General features: G+C 35.2%; 1 protein-coding gene across 3 annotated transcripts in view; it reads right to left on the reverse strand.

Annotated features, from left to right (window-relative positions):
- STXBP5 (syntaxin binding protein 5) overlaps positions 1 to 13697 on the reverse strand; it is a 194690-nt gene that overhangs the window by 96711 nt on the left and 84282 nt on the right. For all 3 annotated transcript variants that reach the window (XM_025382961.1, XM_025382960.1, XM_025382962.1), the window contains exon 9: positions 3475 to 3553. In XM_025382961.1, the coding sequence (XP_025238746.1) occupies positions 3475 to 3553 (79 nt within the window). The remainder of the gene's footprint in view (positions 1 to 3474; positions 3554 to 13697) is intronic.

Genomic DNA, 13697 nt, shown 5'->3' on the forward strand with positions numbered 1-13697 from the left:
GATAAATACGATTCTCAATTTAGGAAGGAATACTAGATTCTTCAGTTATAAAATTTGGTTAACCTTGCCACTTGTACACTTGCTTTGTGGAAGCACGATAAGTGAACAACTGCATTTTAGGTGTTTGTCAGAGGTAATCAAACATCTGAAACAACCAGTATGTGTGAGACATATACTAGTGATGTGTGTGAGACATATACTAGTGATGCATGTGAGACAACTGGTATAAAGAGCATGTTACAAGTGCTTTATATATTTATCTAATTTTTGTAACAACTCAATGAGGTAGATAATATTATTATTATTCCCATTTTACAGATAAAGCAACAAGCAGAGAAGGCTTATTTGGTTTGCCTTAGATTACACAATGAGTAAACACCTGAGGTGGGATTCAGACCCAGGTAGTCTGACACCAGAGTTCACACAACACTGTGCTGACTGCCATTCACCACGAGACTTCATACCTGATTCACATTAGTTTCTCAAAGAAACAACTTCAATGGAATTGACTTAACATTTAACTTCCGACTTCTTATTAAGAAAGAACTGGTTCCATGTCTATTAAAATACTTTATTTCCCTATGCAAGAGAACATCTGGTTTCTCCAGATCTAAGTTTTATTTGCTTTATTTCATCAGAAAATAAAAGCTATGTAACCTCAATTTCATTTTTTTTGTCAGAATTTGCCTTTGCCTCAGAATTAAACTAAGCATTTTTAACAGTTAGCTCTTTATTACTATCTTTTCAATATATCTGCCTATCTTCTTCTTCACATTCAGCACCACCATGCTTTCATTGAGCTGAATGTTTAATAGAGGTGACATACATTCAATAAATAATTTCATTACTAATGACATGTATAGGGTGTAGAAAGAAAAAGTACTACATGCTTTGAGAGTATATTATTAGAGGACGTAATCTGGCCAATGAGGCTAGAGTATCTTTAAGGTTGCATAGTTTTGCTGAGCCACAAAGGATGATAGGGAATCCACCTCAAATTATTTCTTGGTAAAGAGAAGAAAACGTAGAAGACCCTGAGAATAAAAGGATGGCTTTTTATACAATTTGGTAACTTGCCAACAGGAACTGTACAATACATTCTGTTGGCATCTGCTTATGATACCTGATAGGAACAGAAAAAAGATGAGCGCTGCCCAGCTTAATGAATAGAGGCTGATTCTGCTCTAGGTGGGAATGGGTAGCACAGTTCTCAATTTCGGTTGCATATTGTAACGTGGAAAGCTATTTCAAGGAAAGAGGCCAGGGACTGAGAGAAAAGAAAAATATGTTTAAGTTACTGAATTTCCCATCTTAGGTGACAAAAGAAATTGAGAAAGTAGAGAACACTGTAACAAAATGGTGATCCTATTGATCCACTTAACAGTATAACAATGTCATTCAACGACAAAGGATACCTTCTGAGGAATACATCATTGGACAATTTTGTCATTGTATGAACATCATAGAGTGGAACTTAACTTAATCTCGATGATATACTACATATCTAGGCTATACTGTATAGCCTATTACTCCTAGGTTACAAACCTATATAGCATATTATTGTACTAAGTATTGTAGGCAACTGTAACACAATGGTATTTGTGTATATAAACACAGAAAAGGTACAGTAAAATACAGTATTATAATTTATTGGGACCGTCATTGTATATATTGTCTACCATTGATCATGACACTGTTAGGCAGTGGATGACTGTATTTACAAATGCTTTCAAAAGAGCAGAACACTTTAAATTTTCATTTCTAATTCTATGAAAGAAAAAGTATTACTGCCATCTTGAAGAAACCTGAACTCATAAATATTAACATTTTTTAGGAGTAAACACTGGAACAGGTGAAACACAGAGGAAAAAATCTTCCCTGAACTATTGCCTTTGTTGCCAGTCAATACTTGTTAAAATAGCTAGATAAGAATAGAACCTAGTCACTATTAATTTAAATATTTAGCCAATTCATTTCACTTTGTATTATAATCATAGATTTTTTTTTCTGGTTTTCTTCCTGTTTTTCTTTCTTTGCTACCATGCTTTTCCTATTTTAATTCCTTTGCCGTAGGACAAATGTAACAAATAAAAATCAATTGGTGGCAGGGGATTTCCTAAAAAAATGGTTTCTCAATCATTTATAGAGTTTATTATATACCAGGAACTGCTTGAAATGTTTTATATACATTATCATCTCAATTAATCACAACTAATGTCTGATATTTTATCCATCTACGTCATAAGTGAGGAAAATGAACCACAAAGAAGTCAGATAACTGCTACAGGTCACATAATGAAGGATGCAACAATCAAACAGATGCTACACCTCTTAGAGTTTATTTAATCTATTGTTGGGATATAGTGTATCTGTTAGATCTCAACAAAGGCTAACAAGAATGAAGGAAAAGACAACAACATTCTTATATATGTATTTTAGCCTGGTACCTTTACTCGAATGAGTTTAATTGAAATAGAAGGGGAGATTAAAAAGTGAGTGGGCCAGTTGTAATAACCAGTGGTTATAAACTGGCATACAAAAAATACACCAGTGTTTCTAAATGTTAGAGTGCATCAGAATTTCCTGTAGGTCTAGTTAAAACACAGATTGCTGGGTCCCGACCCCAGAGTTTCTGATTCAGTAGGTATACGGTGGAATCTGAGAATTTGCATTTCCAACAGGTTCTCAACTAATGCTGTTGGCCAAGGGACCACAAATTGAGAACCTCTGCACTATACTATATATATATTCACTGTCCAACATAGCTGTAGCAAATAAAAGCCATAGTAAATAAAACCACATACTTTTCCTGGGGAGCTAGAACATAAATAAAAGGCTTTCTTTTGGAAGTTAAAGAGATGTGGAATTTTCACAGACATTTTACATTTTTTTCTTTATTATATTTTTTAATCTAACATTTGACACATACAAAAATATATGTAAAATATATAAATGTTTAAGCAATCTAATTTTCATACCTAATTCATATAGTGACAATCAATATCTTCAAATACAACCAACAAACTCTCAATATTAAACAGTAATTATTATCATAATTGGCAGATACTCTTACATGAGATTTAATTTCTGAAGAATACATATAACTTTCATAATATATATAGTAAAAATAGTTCAATCTTAAATATTTTTTTCTTCACTGATTATTCCACAATGACCACTAGTGAATAAACACTATTGCTACTGAAGACTCATCTAGAGAAGGTACGAAGTTTAACAGGAAAAATAATTCAAACTTTCCAAGATAATGTGTAAAACTACTAAAGACAAGAGCACAAAAAGTATTTTATCCTAAATTTACCAACTTTACTTCTTTTGTTAAATAAAAAAAAGCATAAAATTTAAGAATGGTGGAGACCATGCTAAAATAGGCCTTCAAAATTAATGATAAAATAGCCTTCCATGCTATTTGAGGAATTATATACAATGAACATTGGCAATGAAGTAAAATCTTACCCAGATCTAGTCGTTTTGAATTCCACCTTGAGGATAGGTTTGCATGGTTCTGGCTTCTTCCCATCCTTTAACTGTTTTCCTAAAATATATTTTCCTGCATTAAATTCTAAAATTCTAATTTACTCTACATTCTTACATTGATAGTTTACAAAATGAAAGTGAAATATAATGAAATACACCATGAAACACTTTAAAGTGATTTTGAAAGAGGCATTTAATACACGATAAGATATTTTTTAAATGATCAAGCAAAGTTACTCTTCGAAATTTGGTGCTAAAAAGCAAATATAATTAATAACGTAGTAAGAACACTTATGTAACAAAATTCTAGCAGGAGAAATCGATAGTTTTTCCAATGTTCTTAATTGCAGATAAGCAAAATAAAATTTTAACTTGCTAAATGAATTCATTTTAAAATAGCAAGATTTGAGAAAAACAAATGTACATCACATTTTCACCCCAGTGTGACAGGCTGCAATATTAAGCCCTATGCTAATAAAATCATTTATATTTATTCTCAAGTAAATACATCCACTGTAATACCCAAAAGACTGCTAAAATACACCAACCTCTATAAAATGTGTTAGAGACTCATTTTGTCAAAGAATTCTAAATATTTTTTAAAATGTTGATTTCAGTTATCTATTTCTACATATTCACTGCAGAAACTATAGAAAACTAAAAAAAAAAAAAAAAAAAGAAAGAAAATACAACATTTATTTCCCATATTTCAGAGATTAACCACTGTCTTGGAGTTCATTTAATCTATTGTTGGAATACAGTGTATCTGTTAGATCTCAACAAAGGCTAACAAGAATGAAGGAAAAGATAACAACATTCTTACATATATATTTTAGCCTGGTACCTTTACTCAAATGAGCTCAATTGAAATAGAAGTGGAGATTAAAAAGTGAGTGGGCCAGTTGTAATAACCAGTGGTTATAAACTGGCATACAAAAAATACTCTCAATGTTAGAGTGCATCAGAATTTCTGTCCACATTATTATATTTCTTCTGACAAATCATCTAACTTAGGAATGGTCTGAGGAATTCCTGACACTCACCCCTAACCCAACACCTCTTACCTCTTTCACAGCTTTATTTTTTCTCCATAGCACCCGTCACATTCTAGTATTCTTTATATTTAACTTCTTTGTTTACTGTTTGCCTAACTGGCATGTATGTAAATTGTAGGCAAGTAAATTTTTTTTTCTTTTTTTGAGACAGGGTCTCACTCCTGCAGCCCAGGTTGGAGTGGTGGCATGATCATGGCTCACCACAGCCTCAACTTCCTGGGCTTAAGTGAGCCTCCCATCACAGCTTCTCAAGTAATTGGACCACAGGTGCATACCACCATGTCTGGATACATTGTTTTAAATTTTTTGTAGAGATGACAGATGGGGTTTTACCATGTTACCCAGGCTAGTCTCCAACTCTGGGCTCAAGGGATCTGCCTGCCTCCGTCTCCTGAAGTGCTGGGATTACAGGCATGAGTCACCGCACGCGGCCAGGAAAGTGAACTTTTTTAGTGTATTTGTTTTCCGTTGTGGTATCCCGGTGACAAACATTGTTTGGCATATAGTATATCTGGGTAAAGTTGTATTCCAGAGAGGTTGTGCCAATTTACAGGTCTATCAGCAGCGTAAGACATGTATTTTGCCATACCTTCCCGTAGCAATTTTTTTTTCTTTTTGCTGATTGTTAAATAAAAAGGGTAACTTATTTTAATCTGATTTGTTTGTGGTCATGTATACTTCTTTTAAAAAATAGTTTGCTGTCCTTTATCAATGCTTCTATGTCATCTTCCTTGTATTAGAAAATAAATTTTATATTCTAGGCTTATTAACATTCTGTCAATCATGTATGTTGCAAATATTTTCCCTAGTGAATTCTTACAAATTAAAAAAAATTGTACAGAAGTCCACATCTAAATAATCAAGTTTATCAGCCTCAATAAGTTGCAATTTAAGAAAATATGAAATCCTAAAATATCTATTCTTCCAAAATTAATTTATAAATTTAATGTAATTAGAGTTTCAACAGCTTTTCTTGAATTTGGACAAAATGATCTTAAAGTACACCTGGTAGACTAACTGCCTATGAACAGCTAAGGAAACTACCAAAAAGATCGACTTCCAAGATGATACAGTGAATATTACAGGTAGGGAGACAGGCATGAGCAGGGCAGGAGAGGGCTCTAGAAATGTTGGGTGATGGTTCGACAGTGGTTTGACAATTATCACACTGCCTCACTAAAAGCGATAAATGGGCAGCTGGTGCCAGGGAGAACCCATTTCCTGATGGTCCACACCTGCTGCACTGAAGTGTTAACTGAATGCTAGTGCCAGGGAGAGGCAACTTCCCAGGCATGGGCGGTAAGTAACAACATGGTGGAGTATGACCTTCGGGAGGGGGGCACTCCACTGGAAAACGGAGAAAAGCCTCAGATGGACAAGTGTACGAATTCCTAAACACACTGCACGTGTCCACCTCCCAAGGGTAAGAAGGGCACCACACATACGGGCAGCCCACCCTAAGGGAAGAATCGTGGGAAGGGGCACGCCTATGAAGTCCTAGGGTCAGAGTTAAACACTGCACTCATTCTCCAAGTTGCCCACCTGGGTCTCTTTCAAGTGTTTCCTTCCCTGTTCTAAAGCCTTTCTAATAAACTTCCACTCCTGCTCTGAAACTTGCCTTGGTCTCTTTTTCTGTTTTGCCCCTCAGTTGAATTCTTTCTTCTGAAGAGGCAAGAATGAAGGTTACTGCAGACCCATACTGATACACTACTGGCAACTCAGATATATGCCACCAATAACAGGAGGACCTCGGTGAACTTGCTCTCCCACAAAAATGAAACTACTAGTAAAACAACTAAAGTTAACCATTTCAGAACTCTGGAGAATGACCAAGCTGCTAACAAGATGAAAAATCATCTACCCAATAGAAACTACTGAACTTCAGTAACATGAGGGGTCCGGGGACAGGGAACTGTGATATTTTTAAGGAAGGTCTATTTCTATCCCCTGGCTACCCAGCTCAGTGGTAGGCTAGCCATGAAAATGCAGTAGTATTAGCCAACAGAGAGGACTGAAGTTTTCTTGGAGCTCTGTTAAAAACATTTTTGCTACAGCACAATCGACATTTTGTATGAATTTGCAGTTCTCTGGAAAACACTATTCCCAAAGTGCTGTGGCTATCTCATTTGACACCTCAAATATGGGAGACAGAAGTCCCTGCCTCCAGGGCATTTCAGAATAAATGCAATCTGTTAGAAGTATTACAGCTATCTAAGGCTGTAGTTTCAGTTGAAGCAAATGGAACTCAGGCAGAAACTTAAAAGAAAAGCTCAGAAAACTAGACACATTCCTGGGGGTCTAAAATGCTGCCTGCCCAGGAAAGAGTGAGGAACGGAGAAGGACCCAGTCACTCATTTCTGGCCGACTTTGAGATCCTGAGCAAACAGGAAGTTAAAAAAAAAAGTAAAATGAGTCATAACACCTATTACTGGCAAGTACCTTGGGAAACGGATACTCATACATGGCTGGTAGAAATCTGAAGGATATAGTTTTTTTGAAAAATGGTTTGAGAACATTTATTAGAAATAATAAAACGTCAATATTTAGGGGTAGAAACTGTACTCCGAAGCATTTATTCCATATAAACAAAAGGACCAATTTCTATGGCATATGTACAAAGATGGTAGCTGCAGCATAGTTTGCAATGTTTAAGAAATAAAAACAAAGGGAATGCCCACTAATTTGAAATAGCTGAATAAGTTGTGATAGAAACAACTGGCTCTTACACAGCCATTAACATAAAAGAAATGCCAGAACATTTGGAGGAATCTTCCTAAAGTACAGTGATTCAGATGCAAAAAAGGGTTAAAAACAATCCAGTTCTGCTCTTTAAAAGTTATTTTAAAATGTACAATTATTATTGAACTATAGTCACCCTACTGTAACTCAAAGGATAAATGTTTGAGGGGATTAATACCCCATTCTCTATGATGTACTTATTTCACATTGTATGCCTGTATCAAAATATCTCATGTACCTCACAAATACATATATACCTATTACGTACTTGCAAAAATTTAAAAAAATTTTAAAGATGCAGAAAGACTAACATAATCCTACTTTTTGTAAAACAATGATCAGAAAAATAATCTCATGTTTATTTGTGTGTATATGTGTTAATATACAAAATTTCAGAAATATCTATATTTTAGAAGAACATCTGTAAGATTTTTGACACAGCTTACCTCGTGGGATAAGAAAGGAGAATGGGCTGCTAACATGGGAAAAGGCTGAGGGAGAAGGAACTGGTAGGATAGGATTGTATGTAATGAGGTATGTGTATGAAAAAAAAAACTATTAGTGTTTTTGGTCACTCCCCTCTTTGGTTTTATGCTTGGAAAGTTCTTCCCCACACCAAAATCACATAAATCTGCTTTTTCTTATAGTTTTGAATAGATTCATCTATTACATTAATTATTTTCTGATGTGTATTTTGATACAGGGAAGACATTTTCCTCTTAATAATTAATAAGCTATCAATCATCTGAGTGCTAGGCTAGTTTTATAGCTCTAATGAGCTATAACTGCTCAACAAAAGTACACATATTTAAAGTGTATAATCAGATGGGTTTTGACATAAATATTTACTTGCCAGGCCATTTTATTGAACCATCATTCTCTCCTCACTAGTACCAACTATCACCCATATTAAATTTTTATAAATATATACCTGTATACTGACTGGTAATGGAACATTTAATCCTGTCTTAATTTAAGATCCTAGAGAATCATCGCTTCCCCTCCTTATGAAGATATGATTGTACATGGAATCTTGAATCTCTAGCAGCCCAATTTATAAGAACCAAGAAGTGACAGAAGTAACCAAGGAACTGGAAAGAACTGCCAGGAGAAAGGAAAGGACTGCTGAGGTGGGAGAGACAATTGCAAGGAAAATACAAGGTATTGAAAAAAGGAGGCTTAAATCTGAAAAGTAGTCCCTTGTGTCATACAAGGAATAAATTAAGAACTTCAACCTCTATTCCAAACTATATAGAGATGTATATTACCTTTCAGTAAAAAATTTAAATGTTTGCTCTGAAGAAGTTCAGCTGGTTTATATCCTCTTTCTACCATGCAGAGTTCTAGCGGGAGAGTCAGGCTGACAGAATTTAGGATTATAGACACAAATTTTATATGTAGGTTCAAACATGATTTTGTTTTATGAAGTGAAACAATTATTTAGAAATAAACTCCTTTAACTTATTTCAATATTCAACATCAATCTTTCGGAGGTTGGAACAAATTCTAAAGGACATTAGATGGTATTTGCTAAATCCTTCCAAGTCTGAGCTTCTATAATCTTGCAAAAAACCTGGCTAGGTACAAAACTCCTAACTTGCTTCCTGTTCAATAGTCCTTTGATACTGCTCTATTGTGTTCTAACATTCAGACTTACAAGTCTAAGTCAGTCTGATTATTATTCCTTTATAAGTTAACTTCTATTTCGGTCCCTCTGAGAGGATGCTAATAGAGTCGTTTCATTTTCTTTGCAAATGAAAAATGTTGCAGTGTTTAGAGTGATCATCCTGTATTATTTTTGCTTGGAAAAAAACAAATCTTTGATATGCATAGAAGATATTTTAAATAATGTCTCTGATTACTGCTTATGGTCTAGATAGGTTTATTTATTCATCTATGATTCTAGGCTAAGCATTTTCTAAATCAAATCAAATAATAAGCCACTACCCATGATTTTAAGCACATACAAATGAAAAGACATTTAAAGGATTTCACCACTAGGTGTCATTTTACTTCTTAAATGCTATGCCACTGGAGGAACAAAAATATGTGCTTGTTCTTTTAACTACCTATGAACTACCGTGACTAGTCAGTTAAAAGGTCTGATTAATTATAAAACCTGACTTAATAACTCACATAAACTTCCATGCCATATCTGATTTCTCCTTCTTACTATGCCCTATTTCCCCACCCCTCAAACCACCAAACCACAAATAATTGGTTTAAGTCCTACTGATTCTAATTCCAGAATTTCATTCCTACATGTCCATTTCTTCCCATTTCCTCTAATGAAATCTCCATTATTTGTTTATTAATGCAATAGCTTCCTAATTAGCCACCCTCTTCTGCCTCCAGCCCACCAGATGTACTATCATTAAACTGATATTTTTAAGATGTAAACTTGATGCTTCTCACTATAAACTCAATTACTAGGCCTCCATTATGAAGTTCAAACTTTTTATCATACTTTGATATATAATCTTGCCTCTCTACATGATTCTGTTTTCATTTCCTGCTACTTGCCCAAAGGTGTTTTAAACTCTGGTCATATTAAACTATTAGTAGTTTTCCAAGAACACCCCACTTTTGTTTATGTCTTTGTGCCTTCTAAGATAACTTTGCCCTGCTCTTTGCTGTCTTATACCACCACTATCATCCTTTAAGACCGAGTTCATATACCCTGAATTGGTGAAATAGTTCAACACCTTTTACCCAAAACCAGTCACCACTTATTTGTTTCCACGTCATGTTATACATGCCTTTATCGGCATTAATCACGATGTATTATATTTATCAGTTTATAGATCATTTTCATTCACTTGACAATGAGCTCTTCAGCCCAGTATATTTTCAGTAATTAGTCTCTGGTACATAGGAGGTGCTCAATAAATGTTTATTCAATGAATAAAGATGTATTAAAAATGAATAAAGATTACTGACAAAAACAGTTGCTTTCTAAAGTTTTAATTTTGCAGGTTAGGATGAGGAATGTATTTTCAGTGTTACACTTGTTACACTGAAGTCCTCAGTCTAGCGTGGCTATCCAATAGGGTAACCATAAGTCTACTGTGCACTTAAAATGCATGGACAGCAGGGCACTTAAAATGTAGCTAGTCCAAGTTAAGACATGCTAAATACACACTAGATTTCAAATATTTAGTACAAAAAAAGAATAAAATATCTCAATTTTATACACTGATTACATGATGAACTAATTTTGCATATTTGGGATTAAAGAACATGTTATTAAAATTAGTTTTACCTGTTTCTTATTACTGTTTTTAATTGGTTACTAGTAAATTTAGAATTACACACACAGCTCACATTACCTTTCTATTGGACAGTGATGTTCTAGAAAATAAAAAGACAAACTGAAGAATCACATTGCTAATAATACTAATCTGAAAAGGGGAGGAGGGTTGTTCCCTCCTAAATGAGTGTATAGAGTTGATTTACGGCTGGACTTGGACCCCTGAATATCTGTTTTTTTACTTTTGGCAAAGAAAAGGACAGTGGGATTTATGACGTGTCGTTTAAGGCCCAAAACTTGCCTGGTAACCACCAGAGTATAGTTTTGCTGAAGGTTGGCAACCGGCCTAGCTGATTTATTAGCAAGACTGGCTTGATCATTACAAGGGCCTTCCTGAGAGTTTCTGTGGAGCTCTTCAGAAGCCAGATCTTGGTGACTCGAGGTGCACTCAGTACAATCCTCGTGTGTAAGTAAGTGCTCACTGGGAGCTCACATAGGGGAGGGATGTTTCAGAGCACCTGCCTGCATTCTCTTTCTCCTGCTGTATCACATCCTTTGCCTTTAAATCATGGTCTTATTTGAGTATGCTCTGCGGAGTCTGGTAAGTCTTTTCAAATACATAAACTGGGGAAAGGTTTGTAACGAATCATGTAAGGAACTGAGTAGTATAGTTTTATTATTTACTGAATGTTTTAGGTTTCAGGTGAATCTTAAAAGCAGATTAATGGAATTCTTTGCACATCTCATCCTTAACATATTAAGCTGATGCACTTAGGTGAAACTGAATTTTATTTTTCCCTCAGTGACCTTCAACAGATTAAAAGTTCCCCAATCTTGGTTTACTTTTTGATAAACAGATTGATTGCACTGATGAATAAGCTTCAGAAACTAAATTTAAAACACCATTTCCTACAGTAAAAATCTACAGGTTTTGACTGTCTAGCACAAGCTTGTCCAACCACAGACTGCAGGCCACATGTAGCCCAGGACAGCTTTCAATGTGGCCCAACACAAATTAGTAAACTTACTTAAAACATTATGAGATTTTTTTTTTTTTTTTTTTTTAGCTCATCAGCTATCATTAGTGTTAGTGTATTTTATGCGTGGCCCGAGACAATTCCTCTCCTTCCAATGTGGTCCAGGAAAGGCACCCTGGTCTATAATCTCCATTTCCTTAGGAAACCATCTGATTCTGGTAAAGCTAACAATCACAGAAAATCTTACTCTGTAACACATCACCCCCATCCCTGCGCCAGAGGGGAGGTCCTGTGAGGCCCTGGCCCAGCAAATTACAAAACCAAGATGAGTGCTTCAAGGTAAGAATGTGAGCCATGCGGATACCTCCTAAGTAATAATGAAACCCTATCTGCCACGGGAGAGAAACAAGCCAAAAGAGAAACAGTTTACTCCTCGACGTACCGTACAGAGATACAGAATCTATGGCCCGCTGAAAGGAAAAAACTGCAGAGTCATCATATGGAACCAAATCCTGCTTAATTTTCATATATTCACTAAACTTTATAGCTTAAAAATCCTGTTCAATCTTGACATTTTACAAATAATAAAGCTCAAGTCTCAGAGAAAAGAAATGATCTCCACAAGGTATTTCACACATAGCACTTGCAAGTAGATTACAGATTGTCTGATTGCCAGGGAAATGTTTGAGATGCATAAAAATGAGATTAAAGGGAACTATCACTGTTGGTTTGTTTTTGGTAGTCAAAAATAACCTGCTGAGTGTTAAAGTGAAGAAAAATGCTCATCTTTAATTCAGCATTTCTAAAACTTCATTCACTATGGCGTACCTTTTCCACCAAACAAATCATCAATATAAGAAAAACTGGTCTTTGTGGAATATATTTTGGGGGTTCACTAATCTGTTCTACCAAGTACATAACCATTTCCATACTGACATTTCCTAGAGCCATATATGAATAGCACCTCATAATTTCTGGGTAATTTCACTTACATTTTGATTATCTGAACCACAGCTAAGAAAAGTGCCTATCACATAGTAGAACCAGCAAATATTTGTAGAATGAGTAAATATAATCTTCACAACAACTATATGAGACTAGGTAAAGTTTCATTATTATTTGCATTCATGGGTGAGAACATTAAGACTCAAAAATGTTAAATGACTTCCTCAAGGTCACAGAGCCAGAAACTATGGAATTAGTGCTTAACTACCAACTCTTCTGGCTTCAAAATCCCATGTTATATAAATGTAACATAATATCTTCTGAACAGATTCTTCAAGGATATCTTAACCTATTTTTAACACTAAATACCCTAACACTACAACTCGTAGTAAAGTACTGGTAGGAGTCTTAAATTATAATCAGTTCTTGGCAATCAAGGTAATACTGTAAATGTTTTTTAAGACTAAGATACTTGAACAAGCATTAGATGAACGTAAATAAGAAAAAGTGAAAAAGCACTCAATTGTAAAAGGTTAGTATATTTAAACTAATTTACCGTAACTGTTTGGTTAGAAATTAAGAGCAAGAAACCACAACAGAAAATAATAATGAGAAAGTAGAACAAAATTTCAATCCTTTGCAACAGTTAATATAATGAAAATGATATACCACAAATGTGATCTCTATGGAATAGCTGACACCTTGTTATGGTATGCCGAATGTAGTTTTGTACTTTAAAGTATAAAAATGTACTCAGTTGGCCAGGCATGGTGGCGCATGCCTGTAATGCCAGCACTTTGGGAGGCTGAGGCGGGTGGATCACCTGAGGTCAGGAGTTTGAGACCAGCCTGGCCAATATGGCGAAACCCCATCTCTACTAAAAACACAAAAAAATAGCCGGGTGTGGTGGCAGGCGCCTGTAATCCCAGCTACTCAGGAGGCTGGGGCAGGAGAATCGCTTGAACCTGGGAAGCAGAGGTTGCGGTGTGTCAACATCGCGCCATTGCACTCCAGCTTGGGCGACAAGAGCAAGACTCTGTCTCAAAAAAACAAACAAACAAAAAAAAGTACTCAGCTTTGCCATGAATTCAGTTGTAGTCAACATGAATTTAGCTTTGGTAGGTTACCTGTCACTCGGTAGTTTTTACTGCCAAAAAGAAAGGTGGAAACCTTATTACACTTGAAAGGAATTCAGATTTTCTACATATAGTTTATATAAAATAAAATAAATATGCC

The sequence above is a fragment of the Theropithecus gelada genome, chromosome 4, assembly GCF_003255815.1.
Source record: "Theropithecus gelada isolate Dixy chromosome 4, Tgel_1.0, whole genome shotgun sequence".
In the NCBI taxonomy this organism is placed as follows: domain Eukaryota; kingdom Metazoa; phylum Chordata; class Mammalia; order Primates; family Cercopithecidae; genus Theropithecus; species Theropithecus gelada.